At 37.0% G+C, this 21,104-nt stretch overlaps 1 protein-coding gene across 6 annotated transcripts in view; it reads right to left on the bottom strand.

The window, feature by feature from the left end:
- Positions 1-21,104, bottom strand: part of PIP5K1B (phosphatidylinositol-4-phosphate 5-kinase type 1 beta) — a 113,208-nt gene that overhangs the window by 72,025 nt on the left and 20,079 nt on the right. For 4 of the 6 annotated variants that reach the window (XM_051801456.1, XM_051801457.1, XM_051801459.1 and 1 more), the window contains 2 exons: positions 4,332-4,409; positions 3,663-3,731 (listed from right to left, as the gene is read on the bottom strand). In XM_051801456.1, the coding sequence (XP_051657416.1) occupies positions 3,663-3,731 (69 nt within the window). In that variant the 5' untranslated portion in view covers positions 4,332-4,409. Of the gene's footprint in view, positions 1-3,662; positions 3,732-4,331; positions 4,410-7,101; positions 7,666-21,104 lie in introns of those variants that run through there. The other 2 variants (XM_051801460.1, XM_051801461.1) reach the window with 2 other exon arrangements.

The raw sequence follows: 21,104 nt of genomic DNA, 5'->3' as shown, positions 1-21,104 counted from the left end.
ACATGTCTCAGCAGCTTCTCACAACAAAATAATAGGAAGGAAATGAAAAACGTGGGTTTTGCATACTCCAGATACCAGTGACAAGACTGTGATGAATATCTAAGAAAAACTATAATCTGGCTTTTTTTACAGGGCTCCCTTGCTACTTTGCTTAGGATCCTTAAGCATGAAATGTAACAAACAGTCTCTCTCTAACTCTGTTTGTCCCTGAAAAAAAAATCCAAAGCCACAACAAAAAAAAAAACAAAACCACACCAAAAACCAAAACCCACAACAAAAAACCACAAACCCAAACAAACAAAAAACCCCAAACACAAACCCCAAAACAAAACCAAAAGAAACACAAGAATAACCCAAGCTAACTGACCAAAAAAACCACCCTGAAAGAACTGGCCTCAGTTTGCATAATTTTTATTTCTTTTATCTCAAAGCTATTTTAATCCTCTGCCTTAAAAGCTGCATTGAACATACACATCTGTGAAGTGTCTGTTCCATTAACTAAATTCTTTAATCTGAGTTACTGAAATATTTTGTCACACTGTAGACTAGAGCAACTTCTTGAAATTTACTGATAGAGAGAAAACCCAGGAGTAGCTTCAGATTATAACGTTTGTAGCAAACGTCTGCAGCTGAACAGCCCAGCAGCCCCACCTTAAATAACACCATTTTTAAAGATAGGAAAACAGCGGTTTTCAGCAGAAAAATAAACACAACAAACAGAAGGTTGTGTTCCCTCTTCTCCCAAGGACTTGGACTAGATAATAACAGACAATTAAAACAGAGAAGAGCATTTATAATCAGAATGCAGTAGCAGAAAAACTGAAAGCTAAAAAAGAGCAGAATGAAGAAGCATGATTCACAATAGAAACCATGCCATTTTTTTGGCCCCATCATACCTTGCAGAATCCACAAGGATGGGGTAGCAATACTCATGCAAGGCCTTGCACAAGGTTGTAATAATGTAAGAAATTTCTTGGAACTTCAAGGTATTTACATTCATGCAGCTGGCAAGTCAGCTGACTACTACTGGAGGTCAGAAATAAACTTTTCTCTTATAAACAAGATTCCTTTTTTCCCCCAGGATGCACAGACAAGTGCATCCTTGGAACGCTCCCAAGGCACATATGCTAAAGAACTACAGGACAAAAACCAAGCTACAGTCCACTGTTTTTCTCAGCTGAACAGTATAACCTTCTATTTTTATGTAAATTATTATGTAATTTATTATGTAAAAAAACATAATGTATTTATTATGTAAAAATAAATTTTGGTAAAAATTTATTATGTAATTTTTACATAATATTTTTTAAATAGAAATATTTTAATACTTTATTATTATGTAATAATAATAACTTATTATGTAAAAAAAATGTTCAAGTGAAGTTTCTGAGCAAGGTGAATAGATTAGCAAGCATTATCTGTCTTCAAAACTCAATGAGTATCTAGACTAAGTGCCCTTGAGATTAAGAGCAGTGGTAAATTGGAACAGAAACTGCCCAAGTAGCTGAAAAAGCACCAGCTGAGGGAACAACCTCTCCCCCAGCCCAGATTTCTGGAGGAAGTGGCACTGGAAGTCACAGGACAGAACTGCAAGTATTTTTCAGCCAAACCAAACAAGTATAACACATAACTGGAGAACTGTAAATGCAAACCTGTGTAAAAGAGCAAAGAAAAGCTATGTGGGCAATAAAAGACAGGCAGGTGTTAACTGTAAACAAGCATTTAACCAAGCAAAATCTCTTTGTGTAAGTTACCTAAAAATATGGAACTAACTGGGAAATGACATGAAATGCCTCTGATAAACATAGGTCATACCAGGCTTAACCTGTAACCCACTTCCTGACATCTACTGTTCATTCCTCTGAACATAAGAAATAGGAAATGTTATATGGAATATCTGAAGAAGGTGAGGATCAAAGAGTCACAGAATGGTTCAGGTTGGAAGGCACCACTGGTGGGGTCATTTGGTCCAATCTCCCTGCTCAAGTGGAGTCTTCAAAGTCTAACAGAAAGTGCAAGGTTTGTAAGGAATTTGGCTTAAGAGAAGAGAGACGTTGTTAAAAGTGAGACATCAGGCAAAGACATGCTACCTGTTAGCCCTGCATGGATAAATTGTGGGGTCAACACTTCCTAATTTTTTATTAACATTATTACAAAAAGGAGGAGTATGATGAGTATAATATTTGGTGATAATATTTAACTATGGGGCATATGCAACACAGGAGCTTGAACACAGAACAACTGAGGGTAATTATACAAAAAGGAAATAAACTGACATAAGACACAGACAACTGGTGGTTCAGGGGAGAGCACAGAACTTGGAGATGATAGTCACTGTGACCTTTCAATGTGATGTGGCTGTGAATTCTATGTTTTGTCAGAGAGGTATTTCGGTATTTCCAGTAAATACACAGAATAATTTGTGCCATGGTGAGAAGCCTTTACACAACTTTCTCTGGAATTTTGTTAATTTATAGTCAAAAAGGAACAGAGAAGAGTATGTAGGATGACTGGGGGGAATGGAAACTACATATGGCTACCTACTAGTCTTGTCTAGCAAAATAAAACTGTGTAAGTGTTCATCTCAGGCACTGATTTTTTCTTCCTTTCTCATAGTAAGTGTCAAGAAAAATTTAGAGTTTAATATTTTAAAGTCATAGGTTGGGAGATTGAATATAACCTGTGCCTAAAAAGGGGGAAAAAACCCAAATTTCTCAAACATTATTTCTTTTTATTTCTGAGAAAATTATCTGGAATGTTAAAGACACCCAGATACTGAAAATGTAACTGCCAGCAAAAGGGGTGGGAAAAGAAACAGCAGCTTAGTAATCTTCTGGGTGCTGTAAGTGACACCCAGAAATGAAAAACTTTTAACGTTAGATGTACTGTAGAAGTATTTGAATCTCTGTGCTAGATTACAGAAATTAAGAAAAAAAACAGTCATCATTTCTTTGAGGTGATCTGCCAAGAAAAAAAATCGAATTTGGCAGCTAACAACTTGGTTATGTAAATACATATCTATCTATCTATCTATCTATCTATCTATATATGAAAAGGTGTATTTATAGCTCCACTTAGTTACCAATATTGCTAGTGGACCAAAATAATGCTGGTCAAGACAACCAGTGTCATAAAACCAAACCCCAAATCAGTATCACCTACTGTTACAATATCTAAACAGATCTGTTCTGCTACTATTGATACATCCTCTCTTAAACAACATTCCTTTTTTTTTAAACACATAGCAAACAAATGTTTGTCTGTTTGACAAAGCACTGAAGAGGTGATAAGGTTTATAGTCCAGACACATTGTATAAACATTCAAAGCATTTGGGAACTTGCTGTACTAAATTTCTCAAAACAGTATTTATGCCCAGAGGTATATCTGTTGCTAAGAACAAAGAATTTCCATAAATCTAGCAAGAGTATATACTTTAAAGCTGTACTGAACACGCTTTAAATAGTCAGTTCTGCAGTGGGCAGAAACATCCTATGATTGGTTTCACAGAATGAATAAAGTACTTACAAAAAAATCCATGGAACATATGTTATTGGTTCTTGTTTTTACTTAGTTCTGAAATATATTTCACTTACAGCAGATCTGAATTAGCAACATGAAGGGAAAAACATACCAAAAAAAGTTTGTTGTAAGTTTTATTTACCTTTTTATATGTTTTCTCTTCATTTGGTTTTCCAGCAGTAACATCTCCATTTTCAGTAACAGACAACATCTATTAACAGAAGCTTAAGTTATAAAGAAGGTATTTGCATTAGAAAAGTAAGTGTTCAGAAAAATCAGACAATTTATTATCTATTCAAACTTCTCAGAGGACAGCAAGTCACCAAGATCAGTGACACATCTAGGATATTCCTAGAAATATTTTTCAGGCAGACTAAAAGGATAGTGCTGTGCCAGGAATATGTCCAGCACATGACCGATTCTACACAACTCTCTTTTCCCCACACCAGTATGCAAGTCTGCAGTGAAATCTCGCTCCTCTGCATACTGCATGAGATGTTCCTGACAGGTCCAGTGATGGGCAAAATTATGAAGCTTGTGAGCCAGATATTCAGTGGCATGTCTCAGAGGTCCAAGGCCTTTGGCAGCATTGACATGCTGTACCTCCTCAGAGTAGTGAGAAGATATTTTACATTGCATCTTATCACAGCTGTAAAGCAATGCTGGATCAAGAATAAACCACTAAGTTAGAGATAACTTTGGTCAGACACTCTGAATGTGTCTGCTGAAGTAAATAAAAAAAAAGCTATAATGACGTGCTTTAAAATCATTCTAGATTTTACCAACACTTTCTCAATGGAATTAGACTTACTCTTATGAACAACAGTACAAGTCATCTGGAGCTGAGAGTGAAGATCAAGCCATTGGTGATGCTGATGTTTTCCAGAACCTATTAAAAGAAAATTCTGTCATCGCTATGCCATCAAAAATTTCACCTCACAGAATAGCTTTAGATTTCCTTTTTCTACAATTCTTTGGCCCAAGCAAGTATTCATCTACAAGTGTGGCTTTTCAAGAATCATGTCAAATAATTTGATTACTAGCAGGTCATTTAATATACTTAGAAACTAGCAGTATTACACAGGAGGAAATAAGTGCAGTCTAATTTCCATTTGCCCCAGATATTCCATTACCATGGCACAAGCAACTCTACAATAAAACATTTATGAAGAGCAGTAGATACACATACTCTGGAGTGTTGTGTAATTACATGCACTCTTATAACCTTATAATCTCCAATCACTTATAAGCAATAGCAATGATGATTTGGAGGACTGCACAAACAAAGCTCTAGGTAACAAACAAAGTAATTTTGAAAGTTTTCTATAATAGTAGTGACTATCAGCATGATTTCTGTGAGTAGTCTTGTTGAGGTGATCTATTTCATTGTCTAAATGGTTTGACTAAACATATGAGAAAATATTATGTATCAGATGCTACCTGATACCTCTTTGGAATCAACCCTCCCGCTCATCCCATATCCATTTTAAGTCACATCAGTAAAGCTATTCTTCAAATACAGCAGAAGAAAAAAAAAATCTCATTTGTCTTTAATCAGCACAATAGCATCTTGTACATAACTAAAAATTGATTTTAAAAAAGTATTCTCAGGCATCATTCACTTAATTTAGTTGTCAGTAATCTGAAGAGTGTACTTAACACCAGCAAGAAACCTTTTAAAAAGGCTTCAGTCAGTATTTTCCTTCTCTTCAGAGAAGCACCTGAGCCAAAAAAAAAAAGGGGACAACAAATAGAAACCTGGATTTTCTGAGAAGAAAACAATGCCTCCCCAGAGAAAATCCCTCTTCTAACATTACATACCAGTATTTTCCTACTGAATGTTATTGCATTCTTCATTGTAGCCTTCACGCAAGTAATGTGTCTTAATAATTCCTTTATTTGGATGTGCATTAGCAATATACTACACATTGAACTACAGCTTAAAGGCAACAACTCAGTTTTGACAGCTTTTAAAATCGTGTGTAGTTTATTTAGCTTACCTATATCCACACATTCTGTTCTAGAACAAGCAGCAGTCACAAGTATTGAGGCCATGTTACTGAGAACACAGCTGCGACGGGCAGGGCACATCTCCAGGATGAAGGACCACCGCCTCCCTAAGATCTTGCTTTATGGTGAACTTGCCACTGGCTGCCGCATGAGAGGAGCCCCGAAGAAAAGATACAAGGACTGAAACATCTCAGCCTTGGCCATATTGATCACCATAACTGGTCTACTCTGGCCTCCAATCGGGAGGCCTGGAGACACACCATCTATAACGCTGCTGTCACCTTTGAGAACGCACGCAGGATCACTCTTGAGGAGAAAAGGCAACGCAGAAAGAATCGTGTCTTGCAGAATATACCACCTAAGGAGTCTTTCTGCTGTGCCTTTTGCAATCGGATATGTCTATCTCATATTGGCCTCATAAGCCACCAGCGTGCTTGTAACAAACGTGGATAGAGCCTTCCCAAATCTTCGTTTGCAAAGCCTAGCCATGATGATGATCCACACATTTAATACTAATCCATGCTTGTAACTCTATCAATACCTGAACACAGGCATCAAGAACTGGTTAAAACAGCTTTTGTAGGAAAAGAAATGTCATTTTAATCACTAATAGAAGACTGTTTAATCAACTGATCCCTGAGTAAAAACACAACCACCCCAACCTGTTGTTCTCCACATACCCTCCAAGACTATTGATATAATATGATGTTCGACTATACCCCAAATTTCCTAAAATATCCTCACACATAATCAGAAAAGCTAAATATAAATGCAACATGGGATGCAAATATGAATGCAACAGCTAACTTACTTTCTTTCCATAAGTTAGCTGAAGAAAGCACTTGTGCCAAACATGGAAGAAAAGCCTGATTTTTTCCCTGAATAGACAGACAAATTATTTAAGAACACTTCTTTCATGTGAAAATATACTGCCAATGAGAGGCCATGTTCTGTAACTACCAAGTACAAAAACTCATACACCCTAAAGAAGGTAAATTTTCCCTATATGTGCCAGGTTATTTCCTAGAGACATCTAGGATAGAATCATTTTGATTCCTAACCTTTTGAGAAACAGAACACACAGCTCTAACAACTGTGGTTGTGTTAAAATCTTTTAGAATCTTTGCTGTAACAACCATCTCCTGTTCCATGCTAACAACTTTTGCAAAACAAGTATTACTTTGTGTATTTTCTCCCTGCTCTAAATCGATTGAAATCGTACATGGTGCTTTTTCTTATGCTTTACAATGTGCAGAGCAAGAGCTACTGTCTCAATTCTGATGAGGTTTAACAGTTCAAAGACAGGTCATGAGTTACAGTCTTGGACCCACTTTTAGGCTAAGCTACAACTATTTTCTTACTTGTTACAATAGCAGGAAACTACAGTAAGTAAAGCATTAAATCTCTGCATCTGACAAAGGACAGGTGCACAGTAAAGGAGGACGCAGGGCAGGGACAAGTAGAGGAAGAAAACATTTCATCTCAAAAATACTGTAGTGTGCTAGCTTTGGCTGGGATAGAGTTAATTTTCATCACAGTAAGCTAGTATGCTACTCCTGAGCAGCGCTTACACAGAGTCAAGGCCTTTTCTGCTCCTCACTACACTCCACCAGCCAGTGGGTTGGGGGTGCACATGGAGTCGGGAGAGAACACAGCCAGAACAGCTGATCCCAACTGATCCAAGGGATATCCCAGACTATATGGTGTTGTGGTCAGCATACAGAGCTGGGAGAAGGAGAAGGAAGGGAGAATGTCAAAGTGACTGCATTTGTCTTCTCTTCAAAGTTACCATCAGACGTGATGGGGTGCTGCTTTCCTGAGCAGAGAAGAAATTTAAAGACTATTTTTAAAGAGTCAACACATTGGCCGTGATTGTTCTGTGCAGCAAAAGCTTTTATGACATATTCAGTTGCTGAGACACAAGTTTACAACCTTTGGTTCCAACCCTGTGCTCTGAACAACTCCTAGTCCTAAATGCAGACTTGAAAGAATCACATGTACTTAATGTAGAGTTCACACAAAAAAAAAAACCAACCCTGTGTTTCACAGTTTAGTTTCCCACATTGGAATCATTGAATCATATGCTTCTTAACTAACACAAACTGCAATTTCCATGACACTCAAGGAAAAGTGCCCTACACATTTTCCCTTAGAGCTACAGGGATACCTGTTTCATTTCTCTGATCATCCAAAAGCCCACTATGTCAGCACCACCCTACCTACCACGCAGCCAGAGTTTTGAGAACTGAGATGGCTGACAGCAAATGCAAGCTTCCTACCCAGCTTTGAGTTTTTAATTGCATTTTCCTTATACAGCTGAAATTAATCTTTTACTAACAGCTTAAGGCATTCATTTTGGCAGATTATAAGTAACTATCTGTTTTTATATAACCTTAATTGCTTAGGCCCAGATACAGGTACTGGTACTAATACCTGAATGGCCTCTCAGCTCAATTTCAAGTTAACTTTAAAATTTCCAACAACTTCAGTGAAAGCCAACGAAAAATGCTATTCCTAGGTTCCTACAGGCCTCGTGCATTAGTTCATCCAACCCAAAATCAGTTCTGCCTTCTTTCAATTATCAAGAAAACAATATTTGTTTGAAGAATGCATTTCTTAACATATTTAGATAATTTTCTTAGATAAATCCTTCGTTAGAAGCACTAATAAAACAGGTTTCTTTAGGAATCACATTCCAAATAAAAGCCATGTAGCTTTTCACTACACGTGCTGTCTTGTCCAGGTTGATAGTCAAAGTTTAATCTATAATTTTAAATATGAGGAGTAAAAAACCAAAACAAAACAAAATGAAATGACACTTTAATGGTACAGGTTTTTCATCTCTGAGAGTCTGAAATACACAACTGGAATTTTTGGGGGGTTTGGTTTTTTGTTGTTGTTGTTGTTGTTTAAGTGAATGCATTGGGATGAAATACACAATTTTGGAATTAATGGTTCTCATATTTCCGTACATTACAGATACCTGTTTATTTGCTCACTTTCTAATCCTTAAACAGTTCTCTTCCTCTGGGAAGACACAGAACTCCTAGAATGCGGCAGATGACTTCTCAGAAAAGTACACAGAATCTTATATTAAATTCATACCAATGATACTAAGTCAGCATCAGACAAAATAAGATGATCAGACTAATTTTATCTGTCCTAAGTAACTGGAAGTTTACAAAACAAAACTGCGCTCTTGATAGCAGTTTGTTAGCACAACATGTAAGGACGTTGACAGGAATTTCTGGTTCTATAAACAGTATTTATAGTGTATTCCGTTAAAAAGAAATGGCAGGTTAAATTCCTTGGTAGCCCTTGTCTTCTGCTATTACTATTTTAAAGCAGTATCTTCTAATATAACTATGAAAACCATTTTCTTTACTGCAAAATTCACTTTAACTGGTGAGATTTGTCCAAGCATACTTCTCCTTGCTGAAGTTGTAAGAGTAGCTTTTAAAGTGAGTTCCTCAATTCACTAAAAGGACTTGTAGATCCATGTGGCAACATTCTTCTACCAAAACACTTGATAGAAGACAGTCACACATTGTTCAATTTCAGCTCCAGTGTGAAACTGTTACACAAAGTTTTGCCAGAAGGGGCAAAACTCAACCAAAACTGCTCTACAGTGGAAGAAATCCACAAATACATAGTCATTAATGAAAAGCTACTCTTTTTGTACTTGTTCTCTTGTGTTTCCCTCCATCTTAAGTACTCTAAAACCATTCATGGTATTCTTGGAGCTACCTGAAAGCAGGTCTAAGATCAAATGGTACTCTCTTACTTCTCTGAAATTATAATGACTAGAGCTCATAACTTCTTAGGCACCAAACAAATTTCTCTTACAGATGATGCATCTATAAAGTCTTCCTCCTGTCTGGATTCTTTGCCAACTAATATGATATGCACATCAGCACCGAATTTCCAAACTAGATATCATCTTGTCATGTCTGTTTTTCCATGAAACTTGCTGGTACTCTAGACCACTGTCAAATTTAGTTGACAAATTTAGGTCAGCCAGAATTGACAATAGTTTTTCCCCTTCTCTCTCCAGTAGAATTCGAACAGTAGGATTATTTATCAGATTATTTGCAAATGAAGGGGCTTGGGACACACAAAGCATCCTCTAACACACATACAAATTGCCTACATACACATTGTTTCCATAGGAAATCCAGTTAAAAACATCAGCACACTATCAGCACTATTTTCAGAGGAGGCAGAGCAATTGTTAACATCATATGAATAGTGTGCCATATATTGGTTTTGTTACATTTTGGCTTCTTTACAGAGCTTCTCTTCGTGCTTTAAAACAATGCTGACTATAATTTTTATTATTTAATTGCCTTCTTTCTGAGGTTACCAGACAATGCAGAATGGTGTTTAAAAACCTGTAAGCGTTGCTAAGCGGAATGCCAATAAGCGGAAGTAAACAAGTGAAAGGAAACATAATTTAGTGCAGTGCACAGAGTGAGAAAAAGGGGCAACATGTCAGAGATCCTACAGCTTTCTCAACAGTCATCACACGTTAACCCCCTCTCCAAAAACCTTGTGTCTTTTAATGTCAGAGAACATTCGTTGTACATGAGTGTTCAGGTAGTTACAGAGCCCTCAAATAAAAATTGTGGCCACTTAGTTATAAGAAAATATATAGAGAGAGTTCAGCTATCTATTTTTCTTCTTTTTTTCTCCTTCTATTTTTTGAAAATAATATTCCAAACACTAGTTTGTGCAATGGATTCACTTTGTACCAAAAGTCATGTAGCCACCTAAGATCTAACTTTGTGCCCCCATACCTGAAACATCTAAGGAATAAGAGTTAATATATATTTTAAAACAAATATATCCTGAGAATGAAGTAAGTTTTACTTACTGCAATGCAATCAACAATCATTAAAAATTCAGAAAAAGCTTCAAATCTGAAAAACCCTTTTTTTCCTCCACGAGTTTTTAAATTTAGAGCTTCAATCTGAGAGTATTTAGTCCACCTGGTTCCTATAATGCCTGTCAGCCTATTAAACCTCTACTGTCAACTGCTGTGATTCTTCCAAGCAGCACTGAAGGATCTCTTATGCCTTTCCAGGCACCACTGTAAAAGTAGAGCAAATGTTTTACTGCATTGTAGATACCATTAATTTATGCCACTATAAAAGAATAATTAAAAAAAATAATCTACGCTTTCTGCCTATCAAGAAGAAAAAAAATATGTATTGTATGAATTGCAAAGGATAGGGAGGAAAAAAAGGGAAGAAAACCCCCAAATTTTTAAGTCTGTTACCTTGTCAAGTTCTCCCTAGACTCAACTGGTTATGGAGGTTTTAATAGCAACTGAAAATTGAATCTGGGTGAAATTTGTGATAGTATTGTTTTTGCCCTAGCAAAAACTGGAAAAGGCTGGTCTTGTTAATTAATGCTAGGATGAACAATTTCAGAGTGAACAGCTAAAAAAAGCAGACCAGAAATCGTAATGCCTAACAAAAAAAAAAAAAAAAATTCAATGACAACCCTGATCATATCGTTCAGTTTCAAGTCCCGATTAGTCTATCAATCTGATTTCTTCTTTTATTTTGCCCCAAAAATAAGAGGAAGGTGAAAATCAAAAGTAGTATGCAAAGTGATGAAATTCACCACTAAAGTAAAAGGGAAAAAAAAAATCTTGTCCTCCTTCTCATGGTCTTCATGATACCATCAGGACAGCATGAAGGCTATAGAGAAAGCAGCAAGCAAAAACCATCACACAACTGCCATTGGCACTGTTCTTCTAGCTGTTCACACCACCTTTATTTACCTAGTTTGATAACACACATTAGTTTCAGTGCCCTACCAGACCTCTTAGTCTCTCAGCAACTAATCTGGGTACAATGCTAAGATTCTGATACTGTTTGATTTCTACAGTGCTCCCCTTATTTTCAGAAACATGGCACAGTATTTGGATTTCTTTTAAAACAGTAATAACAGGAGAAGCAATGTAGAACTTCAGCAAGTATCACCTCCATCAAAGTTTACAAATACTCAGAATATAGTCTGATAACCCAGGAGATTCGACAACCTACAAGAGTTCCTTCCTCTTCCATTTAAAATGGTACTCTTCGTGCATTACCCTGTTCTTCAAGGTAAACACACTACAACTGTAATATCCAGGGTCATACAGACAGCCACAACAACAGCACAAACTATAGCTATGTATTTTATTTTCTGTAACAAATCACATTTTTTGTTTCAAAAATAATCTGCCATGATTTTTTCAGATGAAAACTTACTTACAGGGAGGGAAATGAAACTGCAAGTTTATTGAAGGAATCAAAGTGTAGAAGTCCTTGAAAACACAGCATACTATACTCCTTCAAAAAAAACCCACATTTCTTTGCATTTGTAACTTCTGTGGTTTTTTAATTCTGCATCTCATAGATAATGTGAAAACCTTCTCAGAATAGATGAGTTGCTTTTTTTCTCCTCCATGACTTTACAGATCAGAGCTTCATTCAGAGAGTCTTAAATCTGTCTCACCCTTCTGCTGCCTATTAGCCTATTTAACTTCTACTGTCAGCTGTTGTGCCTTCTGCTCTTCCCTAAGGATCTCTTACGTCTTTCCAAACACCACCTGTAAAAGCAGAACAAACTTTCTACTGCATAGTAGATGGTGTTGATGTATTAAGAACTAAGGGACTTATTCAAATCACTGACCTCAGATCAGCAATGAGAAAGAACAAACATTTGATCTCTGACTTAAATGACGTCACACAGTGTATTTTGCAGAAACTGCTAACAGGCCCTCCTTTTACAAAGTGAAATGTCTCCATTAATTTCACATTATTTTGTAACAGTCTGAACGCACAAAAAGTAGAAAGGGATATTTGTATGTAGCCAAAGAAGACTTCCCAATTGCTACTTAGGTTTTCACAATACTGACTTCAACAACAACAATACTGATGTGCCAACAACAGTAGTTTTTAGAAGACTAGCCATCTTCCTATAAAGCCATCCGGAATCAATAAAATTAATAAAATTGTTAAGATAGGGTTTCTGAAACACAAGAAAGAAGGACACGTCTGCATGCTATATACAAGTGTATGCAATAGAAGTTAGGGTAGTATCACAGTGAAGGGCACAGGGAGAAGTCATTGCAGAGCCCAGAGTCAAAGTTCTGCTCTTTTACTTTGGCAACTTTGATATGGCAACGGGCTAATGTTACTAACACATACCAGACACTGCACTTTGAGATAACACCACCACATAATGCATGGTGTCCAATAAAATACTCCAGCATGTCAAGACAAATGGTTGATAAGGAGAGCAAAAAGAACAAGCAGTGGGAAAATTCATTCACATTTGCCTTCAATGGTACATGAAAAATAGAATGACAGGATCATGTAACACTGTGGTCAAGATTTTTTGGAAGGAAAGCAAGGCAAGTTGCATCACTCATACAATCAGTAGGTAAGCTCCATGGGAAATGACACCTCGTATATGGCAAAAACAAGGTCAGTGAAAGTGTTACTAATTTCTAAATGAATGACACAAACAGAGACAAAAACAGTCCCACCTTGCTGGGTGGGGAGTATATATAAAAGAGGAATTTTAGTAATCTGAAACTCCAGAAAGAGTCAGAGGAAAAAGAAAAATAGGTCAGATGGACCTCGGAGAAAGCTAAGTATAAAAAGAATAGAGTGAACATGCAAGATAAAAAGTAGAAAAGCACGGGACAAGTTACTTTGATAAGAAATATGTATGTAACAATAAGAACTTCACAACACTTGTAATGCTCTATTTTGAGACATTTATCTCTTTACCCATCCACATTTTTCCACCTCAACAGAAGGTCAACCACATCATACTTTTCTTCACCAACTCAAAATTGCTATGCGATCATAAGTTTACAACAGAACAACATAATAAAAAAAAAAAAAGATAATAGAAATTATTTGCTTAAAGGAACATTCCAAAAGAGATTTTGAGTGGACAACACACAAAAGCTACAGTTAAAATAATTCACATGCACTAAAACAGATGGCATAATTTGTTTATCAGTTCTACACAGGCAACTCGTAAATGAAACTCTACTGGGCATTATTCAGTCCATTTGCATATTAGCATGTAATTAATCACAACAAAGTTTGCAGAAGGATATGTCATGGAAACACTGATCTCAGTGCTGGAGTGGATTATTGTGATCTTCAAGTTCTCTATGCTTTCTTACCCTGGGTCCTGCAAATATAATTTTTGTACATACAACTTTTACTGAATGCTAGCTAAATTAAGCTGCTCAGCAGTTAGATTATCTAAGAAATTCAAATCTTTTAAAATCACATTTTTGTCTCCATTTGAGAGCCATTCCATATAGCCACAAAAAGACAGCTGAAGAGTGGAACAGATTACCTAGGAGGATGTGACAGGTAATATTGGAGATTTTTTGACAGATTAGACATACAAAGTAGTTGGTAGTGTCTTGAAGGAAGGGAAATACCTGGATACTCTGTCATGATTACTCCTGGTTTCCTTAGTGTTACCATGTATCACTCAGACAAGGTACCTACAACAATTTTAGCTCATCCAGGCTGGTGCTGCTATAGTCCTGCCTTCCAAGCACACATTTGCTGGCATCCTTATTATGCACAGTGCTACTGCAGCCCCAGAAGAACTCACCTATACAATCAAACTAACAAAAAAGTAACCTAACAAAGAATATTAGTCCTAATGGAACTCCTTACAACAGCGAGCACAGCTTTGATATGTTCAGACCTGAGTTCAAGAAGAAACTGGGAAGGGGATGAGGAAGGTGATACAACCTATTAGACCCCTGGTCCATGACGGAGGAGAGACTGATTGCCTCAGTTGTTTCAATCATTCACATAATTTAGTGTAACTTCAAAGTCACCATTCCACTAGTGACAGTATCAGGAAGCAAGACTGAGGGAGATGGAAAGAAGTGTTAGCAGCAGTGCCTGATGGGGCAGACCAGAACTGAGGTCAAGATTAGCTTGGGGGAAATAGCTACAGTAAGGCACAGCTAAGGTTAGGTTTCCAAATGTGTATTTAAACAGCAATTTGTTTTTCAGGTGTCTAGCTTGTGTGAAAAATAAGGTCACTCAAGAATGGGCATAGAAGACTGATGTAAGCACCAAATTCAATAGTACATGTAAATTCAGATGAGAGACACTCTAAGTTACTCTACTGAATAATAAAATCTATTACAAGGAATTAAAAAACCCCACTACTGTTTTCCTCTAGGAAGGTTAAATCTGCAATTAGTAGAAGTTTTACTTGGACCTCTCCAACTTAATTTTAGTAAGCATTTAACTGAAAGTTCACTTTGTTCTTGAAAAGAATTTTTAAAAACTGTCTTGGACCAGCCTCAGCGCAGAACAAATCCTACATCGCCAAAATTCCTTTGATTACATTAAGAGCTCTCAGTTTCCTATAGAGTAAAAGTTCCTCAGATGCCTTTCCCAAATCACTTGCAAAGCTATAGAAAAGGAAACCATTATCCCATTTTATTACATGCCCGATAAAGGAAAAAAAACTGGAGTCTTCTTGGTATAAAGGAGCTTTCTAATGTGTTTCTTTTTAAACTATCGAGAAAGCTTCAAGGGAGAAAAAAAATAATTTCAGAAGCTGCATCAGACAAGAGTAACTCAAAAAAACAGATTAATGTAATAAAATATAATTCTGAAGCCAGTTAAGGAAAGAACTGCTCAGCATGTAAGGAAATACTGCTATTTGTCACAGCTCCTATCTAGTTGCCACCAAACCAGGACAGACATTTTACAGCCACTAGAGCAGAACTGCACCAATATGTGCACGAAAAGAACTGCCAGTATTTTAAAGAAGTTATTCCATTCTCTGACTGGAATACGTCTGCTTAAATGTAAAGGTTACTACTGCCCTTATAAGTAATCATATACTTCTGTTCTCCAAGGCAGTCTTCGATGGACAGAGCAGAATGAGCAACTGACTACTTATTCTCCCAACAGTATGCTTTGGCACTCATCTGAATTATCAACATATTTGCTCTGTACTTTATAAACCAAAACATATCAACATACATACCTACCCTACTGACATTAAGAAACATGAGATATATCTTGTTAAGAAGCATGTACAGCTGTTTTAAGGTATGGACACTTAGTCATATAATTTTTAAATGGCAACACAAATGTTTTCATAAAAACCTTTTTAAGTAGTTATTTACAGCCAAATGACATAAGCAAATTGTTTTTCAACAGTATTTCATTCACCAAACCAAACTGAAAAACCTGTTCCTGAACATTTTTGGCAGCAAGAAAGCAAAATGAAGTCATTACTAAATGTTTTTGCCAATTCTGAAACAGTCTATTATTTTTCAGATGTGGTTTATACTCCACATATAGTTGCATCACTATGAACATTTTTGTATTAAAAAAAAGTAAGTTCAGAAACAATATATAAGCACCACCACAGTCTTCCTCCCCAGGAAATTCTTTGCAAACTACTAGCTGGGGTTTTTTTTAAATAGTCTAGCTGTAAATAATATTAATATATTATTATTATTATATTAATATTTTAATTAATTAAAAATTAAGCAATCACTATAAGTAAAGAATACATCTGCATATAAATTAGCTTTTCCAACACAAGAAGTCCATGAACATCACGCAAATGGGACTTGAAAAGAAAACAGTTCACCACCAGCAACAAGAGTAAGCAGCGAGTGACCTCTTAGTAGCAGAACCATACAAAGCCCGACACCAACCTGTGAGCTCTTCCAAGGGAGACTGGTGTGAGTCTTCCTGCAAATGAAAGAGGTCTCTGAATTCTTGAGAGGCTTGAACACCCATCTCCTTCCTTCACACAAAAGCTCTCTGAAACACTATCTACATCTCTCAATGCATCATTATAACTGGGTTAAAAGTATCATTATGATTAGGTTAGAAAAGGCATACATTATTATCTGTAAGTCAGTTAATAGCCCACACCAGGGTTTTCAAAAGGTAAAAATTCAGCTTTCACTGTTTAGAAGTAAAAAACCACACACACCAGTAATCACATTTTTGCTCAATGTATACTGTTTCAAGAATCATTAACAAGAAAAAGACTGAAATTCCATCAAGATGGCTATGAATATTATAAAGGTTCCATAAAGTGAAGTGGAAAAAACCCCTCGCAATTTTGTCAGTGTGTTCCCCCAGGAACAGAGTGTTCTTATGATTTAAACTATACAATGCAATGGTCCATTTTCTGATAAGCCTTACTTGGGATTAATCAGCTGGAACATCTGATTAAATAAATTAAATACCTTTTTCAGCCTGTGATTTTACTGGCTACTGGGTTGGGAATTTTTGTCCAAGGTGACAAACATCAGTATGCTGAACAACACATATTTTTAGATGTATTTATAAAAAATTGCCTTTCAATAGTCACTGTTAGCAGACTGTAGTCCCCAAACCTTTCCATTTTGGAGAATAATGGAATAAGCAGCCTGATAATTAGCTAGATAAGAGAAAAGGGATATTCATTATTATTTTAGTCTAGATACCTATGCTTTTACTTTATAGAAGTAAAGAGACTGGTCTTCAGTTTTACTTGCAATATGACACAATTATAAGAGCACTGAATGGTAGCCCAGTACTAATTACCAAGGACCACCAAATAAAGAGCAAGAAACCAAGGACCACCAAATAAAGAGCAAGAAAACAGCAAGTAAGAACCAGCAAGACTATCCTGCCTGCTTACCCTTCATTATCATTCTAGCAGCAAGGATAACCCCAGGACAGACAGATTGTCCCTTCATTGCAGGAACAGGTGCATCAGGTAGTTACAAAAGTGGTGATGGTAGTGTGAACAAGCCATTTAAGACAATGGGAGATAAGCTACAAACCTTTACTGAGATGCTCTGGCTGGTGTGTTTTTGTGTCTGTCTGCAAGTTAGTGTATGTACATGGGAGAGTGTCAGAGAGGAAGATCAGATACTAAGAAGCCTCACAAGGCCAGACTGAAGGTGTTGTCATCACATTAAAAAAAGCTGGTTTAACAAGCAGTGGCTAACACTGGTCTGGCATAAAAGCTGGAAAAACTGAACACTATCAATATCTCCCTTCAAAGGAAATAGTTTTCAGTACAAAGCACTAGTTTGAAGATACAGGTCTGAGCTTACATTTTTGCGCAAGAGGATGAAGGACTTGCTAGGGTGATGGCTAGCAAACCAGAAAAAAAGACACACAGACTTAACCCTGCAGCAGATGGCAAATCACTCCCCCCTCACAGGGACAAGGCAGTAGTCAAGCAATGTTTTTTCGGTAGATGCTTCACTCAGAAGTTTCTCCAAGTCACAGCAGTAATAATGAAGTTTTCTAATCAAATCACTTGTTCTACCAAGCAATTTGCCTGTTTTGGTACACCTGTCTCTGAACAACCTCTTGCATCAATGGGCCCAGCAGGCCCCAAACTCAAGTTTGAAAGGATCTTCTTCCATGCTATCGAGTTTAAGGTAGCACAGGTACTTTGCAAACAAATACTTGGGAGCTCTTGGGACCTGACATATATCAGGGTGGGTGGACAGAAGAAGAATCTCTAGGGGCATTTCATACCTCCATGAGATGTCTCTCACATGGCACAGGAGAGTGTGTACCCTTCTTTGCTCAGATATTAGGTTACTGAAACTCTCTGTGGACTACTCTTCACTTTGTTCCTTTCCTTTGCACTGTTTATGCCCTTACTGCAAGAAGAAAACTAAATCCATCTGCAAAACATTTTTTCACTTTAAAGACTTCTATGCATAAAACAGACAGGAAGAGTGCAAGTGAACACATGAGCAATTTGGGATAGGAAAGAAAAGAAACATGAAGAGAAAAACAGGCAAGAAGGGGAGGGAGAGACACAATAAAAGACTGTGCACAGTGGAACTGTGAGGAAAGGAGGAATGGGAAGCAGTAGTGGATGAAGAGCAAGGGAGCCAAAGTAGAAGGAAAACACATGTTAATAGGAAACACATGCACAGGAAAGACTTTCTGCTTTGGTCTACTAAAAACAGGCCTTCAGTGCAATTAAATTTGAATAGTCAAAAGGATACTCAGGAAGGGAAAGAATATATTAAAAAAAAATCAATAAACAGCTGATAGTATAAAGTTATGTTGTAGGGAAGAGAGCAAAGAAAATAAACTTTTTTCATTTCTTTAATTAAGGAAAACAAACAAATGAAAACCACACTCCCCACAAAATTCCAACCACTTTTACATATATATATATATACATATATATGTGTGTGTGCGTGTGTGCAAGTGTTTTAGCCACTGCATAGTTTAATGCATCTCTGTGAGGAACACATCAAATACTGCAATATTTGCAGACGGATCCACCTAAACTATTAACTGCATGCATAATTTTGGCTAAAACAAGAGCCATTAGGCAAAGAATTCTGGTGCCAAGTATGAGAGACTTTCACAGGAAATCAGAGGAGAGGGAGATAACACTTCAGAGGAGAGGGAGATAACACTTTAGTACTATAGCTTAATAAAGAGATGAAAGCTCTACAAAAGGAAACAAATATGCCAAAAGTTCAGCAAGGTAATAAACACTGCTTCTACTTTTTGCAGTACATGCAATATTGGGAAAAATCCTCCTGTATGGTTATTTCAAATACGTTGATCTTTAGCAGGAGATGCTGGTAAAGCATATTTTAAAACCCTGTCAAGCAACTAAGGTTGCGTTACTGATCACAATTGTGGTGACCCTCCAAATGGTGTTTTTCCATACAAAACAAACACAACTGGAAGTCTAGATGCACAATGATCTATAGCAGAAAGTTGCATTTGCATTGTCACTGTGTGAATAATTTGCTGGTTATAAAAGGAACTTTTGAGCTAAGGGAAGCAGCCAAAGGAGCAAGATGCGAACACCTACTTTGCAAAAGTTCTGTGTTACAGTGTTCTTGCAAAATGGACAAAGGTACATGTTTCAGTTTCTTTCCTACCTCTGTTACCAGAGGCTAAAATTTGATTCACAGGGGTGTGAGGTTTAAATAAGTGAAGTTACTCTGCAACATGCTTTTTTTATAATAGAGAGCCTTTACCATGGACACCTCATCCTCACGCACCTCTCTCATTATACCATGCAAAAGAGATCACAGATTAAAGGGAACAAAGAATGCATAGTCTTTTTCCTTTAAGTCACATATAAGTTTAACTATAGGCCCTGAGAGATAAATACAGGCTATCAGTATTGGGATTTACATCTCATGGCCACAATTTCAACAAATAGTATTCATGTATGCTTTTTAGTATATAGCAGTTTATAGAATCATAGAATGGTTGGGTTGGAAGGGACATTAAAGATCAATTAGTTCCAACCCCACCAGCACAGGTAGGGGCCCTTCCCACTAGACCAGCTTGCTCAGAGCCCCTTCCAGCCTGGTCTTGAACACTTCCAGGGATGCAATATCCACAAGTTGTCTGGACAACATGTTTCAGTATCTCACCATCCTCACAGTAAAGAATTTCTTCCCATCTTCTAATCGAAGTCTACCTTTTTCCAGTTTAAAGCCATTACCCTTTGCCCTTGTTACCACCTGTCCTTGTTAAAAGTCCATCTCCGCCTTTCTTGTAGGCCCTTTTTAGGTGCTGGAAGAGGCTAGGTCTCCCTGGCATCTTCTCCAGGCTGAACAACCCCAATTCTATCAGCCTGTCTTCACAGGAGAGGTCTGCCAGTCCACTGATTATCTTTCTGGATATCTTCCACTGGATGTGTTCATCATAGCAGCCTGGATAGGGAAATTGCTGTCCTCCTACTTCAGCATTGATAAAATTTGTATTTGTATAAAACCAAAATACTTTGTACGAAAGTATTTCTATAACTGGATCAGCTTTGTATTCTCTATCTCATATTCATGCTACACTAGCAGTATTAATCCATGTTTTATTACACCACAGAAGGAGCTCACCACTTGTATCTTTGCACAGTCATCCATCCCACACTGTCTGTTGCAAGGTCCAAACACGAAGCACCTAACTCAACATGCAGTGCCTGAGGCCTCTGTTCCTCATTCCACAGAAGAGCAGACACCCTGCAGAAGACTGAATTTTTCTTACAGTGCCTCATCCTTGACACAATGACATAATTCCTAGCTACAAATATGTCATTCATCAGGTTTGTTCCTTTTTGAGCTCAATGAAATTGTTAAAAAGTGATTTTTCAGAGCGCTTTCTTATTCAGCATCTGGACTATCTTTGTGATTTCAAGTGATTTACACTGCTGCTAGACAATTTCTAGCCTAATCTCCGAATTCCATTGTAACCATAATAATGCTCTCTGAAAACTTGAAACACATTTGTTTTTCCCATTTTGCAGCTTGTTGTTATATAATCCCTACCAGGAAAATATATATTTAGTAATAAGGCAAACAATTTCCCCTTTACACCAACACCATGTGTCAAGGAAATTTGTTAATATTTTTGAACAAGAAGACAGTTCTTAAATACATTCCAAGTAGGCTTTTTGCAGAACATGTGGTTTATCACTGTTAAATTTGAAATATGAGTCCAAGAGCTAGTATCTCAAATTGTACATTAAATCAACGTTACTGTGACAGTATGCTACAGTATGT

Source organism: Manacus candei, unplaced genomic scaffold (genome assembly GCF_025592945.1).
Source record: "Manacus candei isolate 608988 ecotype Guabito, Panama unplaced genomic scaffold, ASM2559294v1 h1tg000051l, whole genome shotgun sequence".
Classification (NCBI taxonomy): Eukaryota; Metazoa; Chordata; class Aves; order Passeriformes; family Pipridae; genus Manacus; species Manacus candei.
Note: the sequence above shows the minus strand (reverse complement) of the source record. Positions and strands in the feature narration are given on the sequence as shown.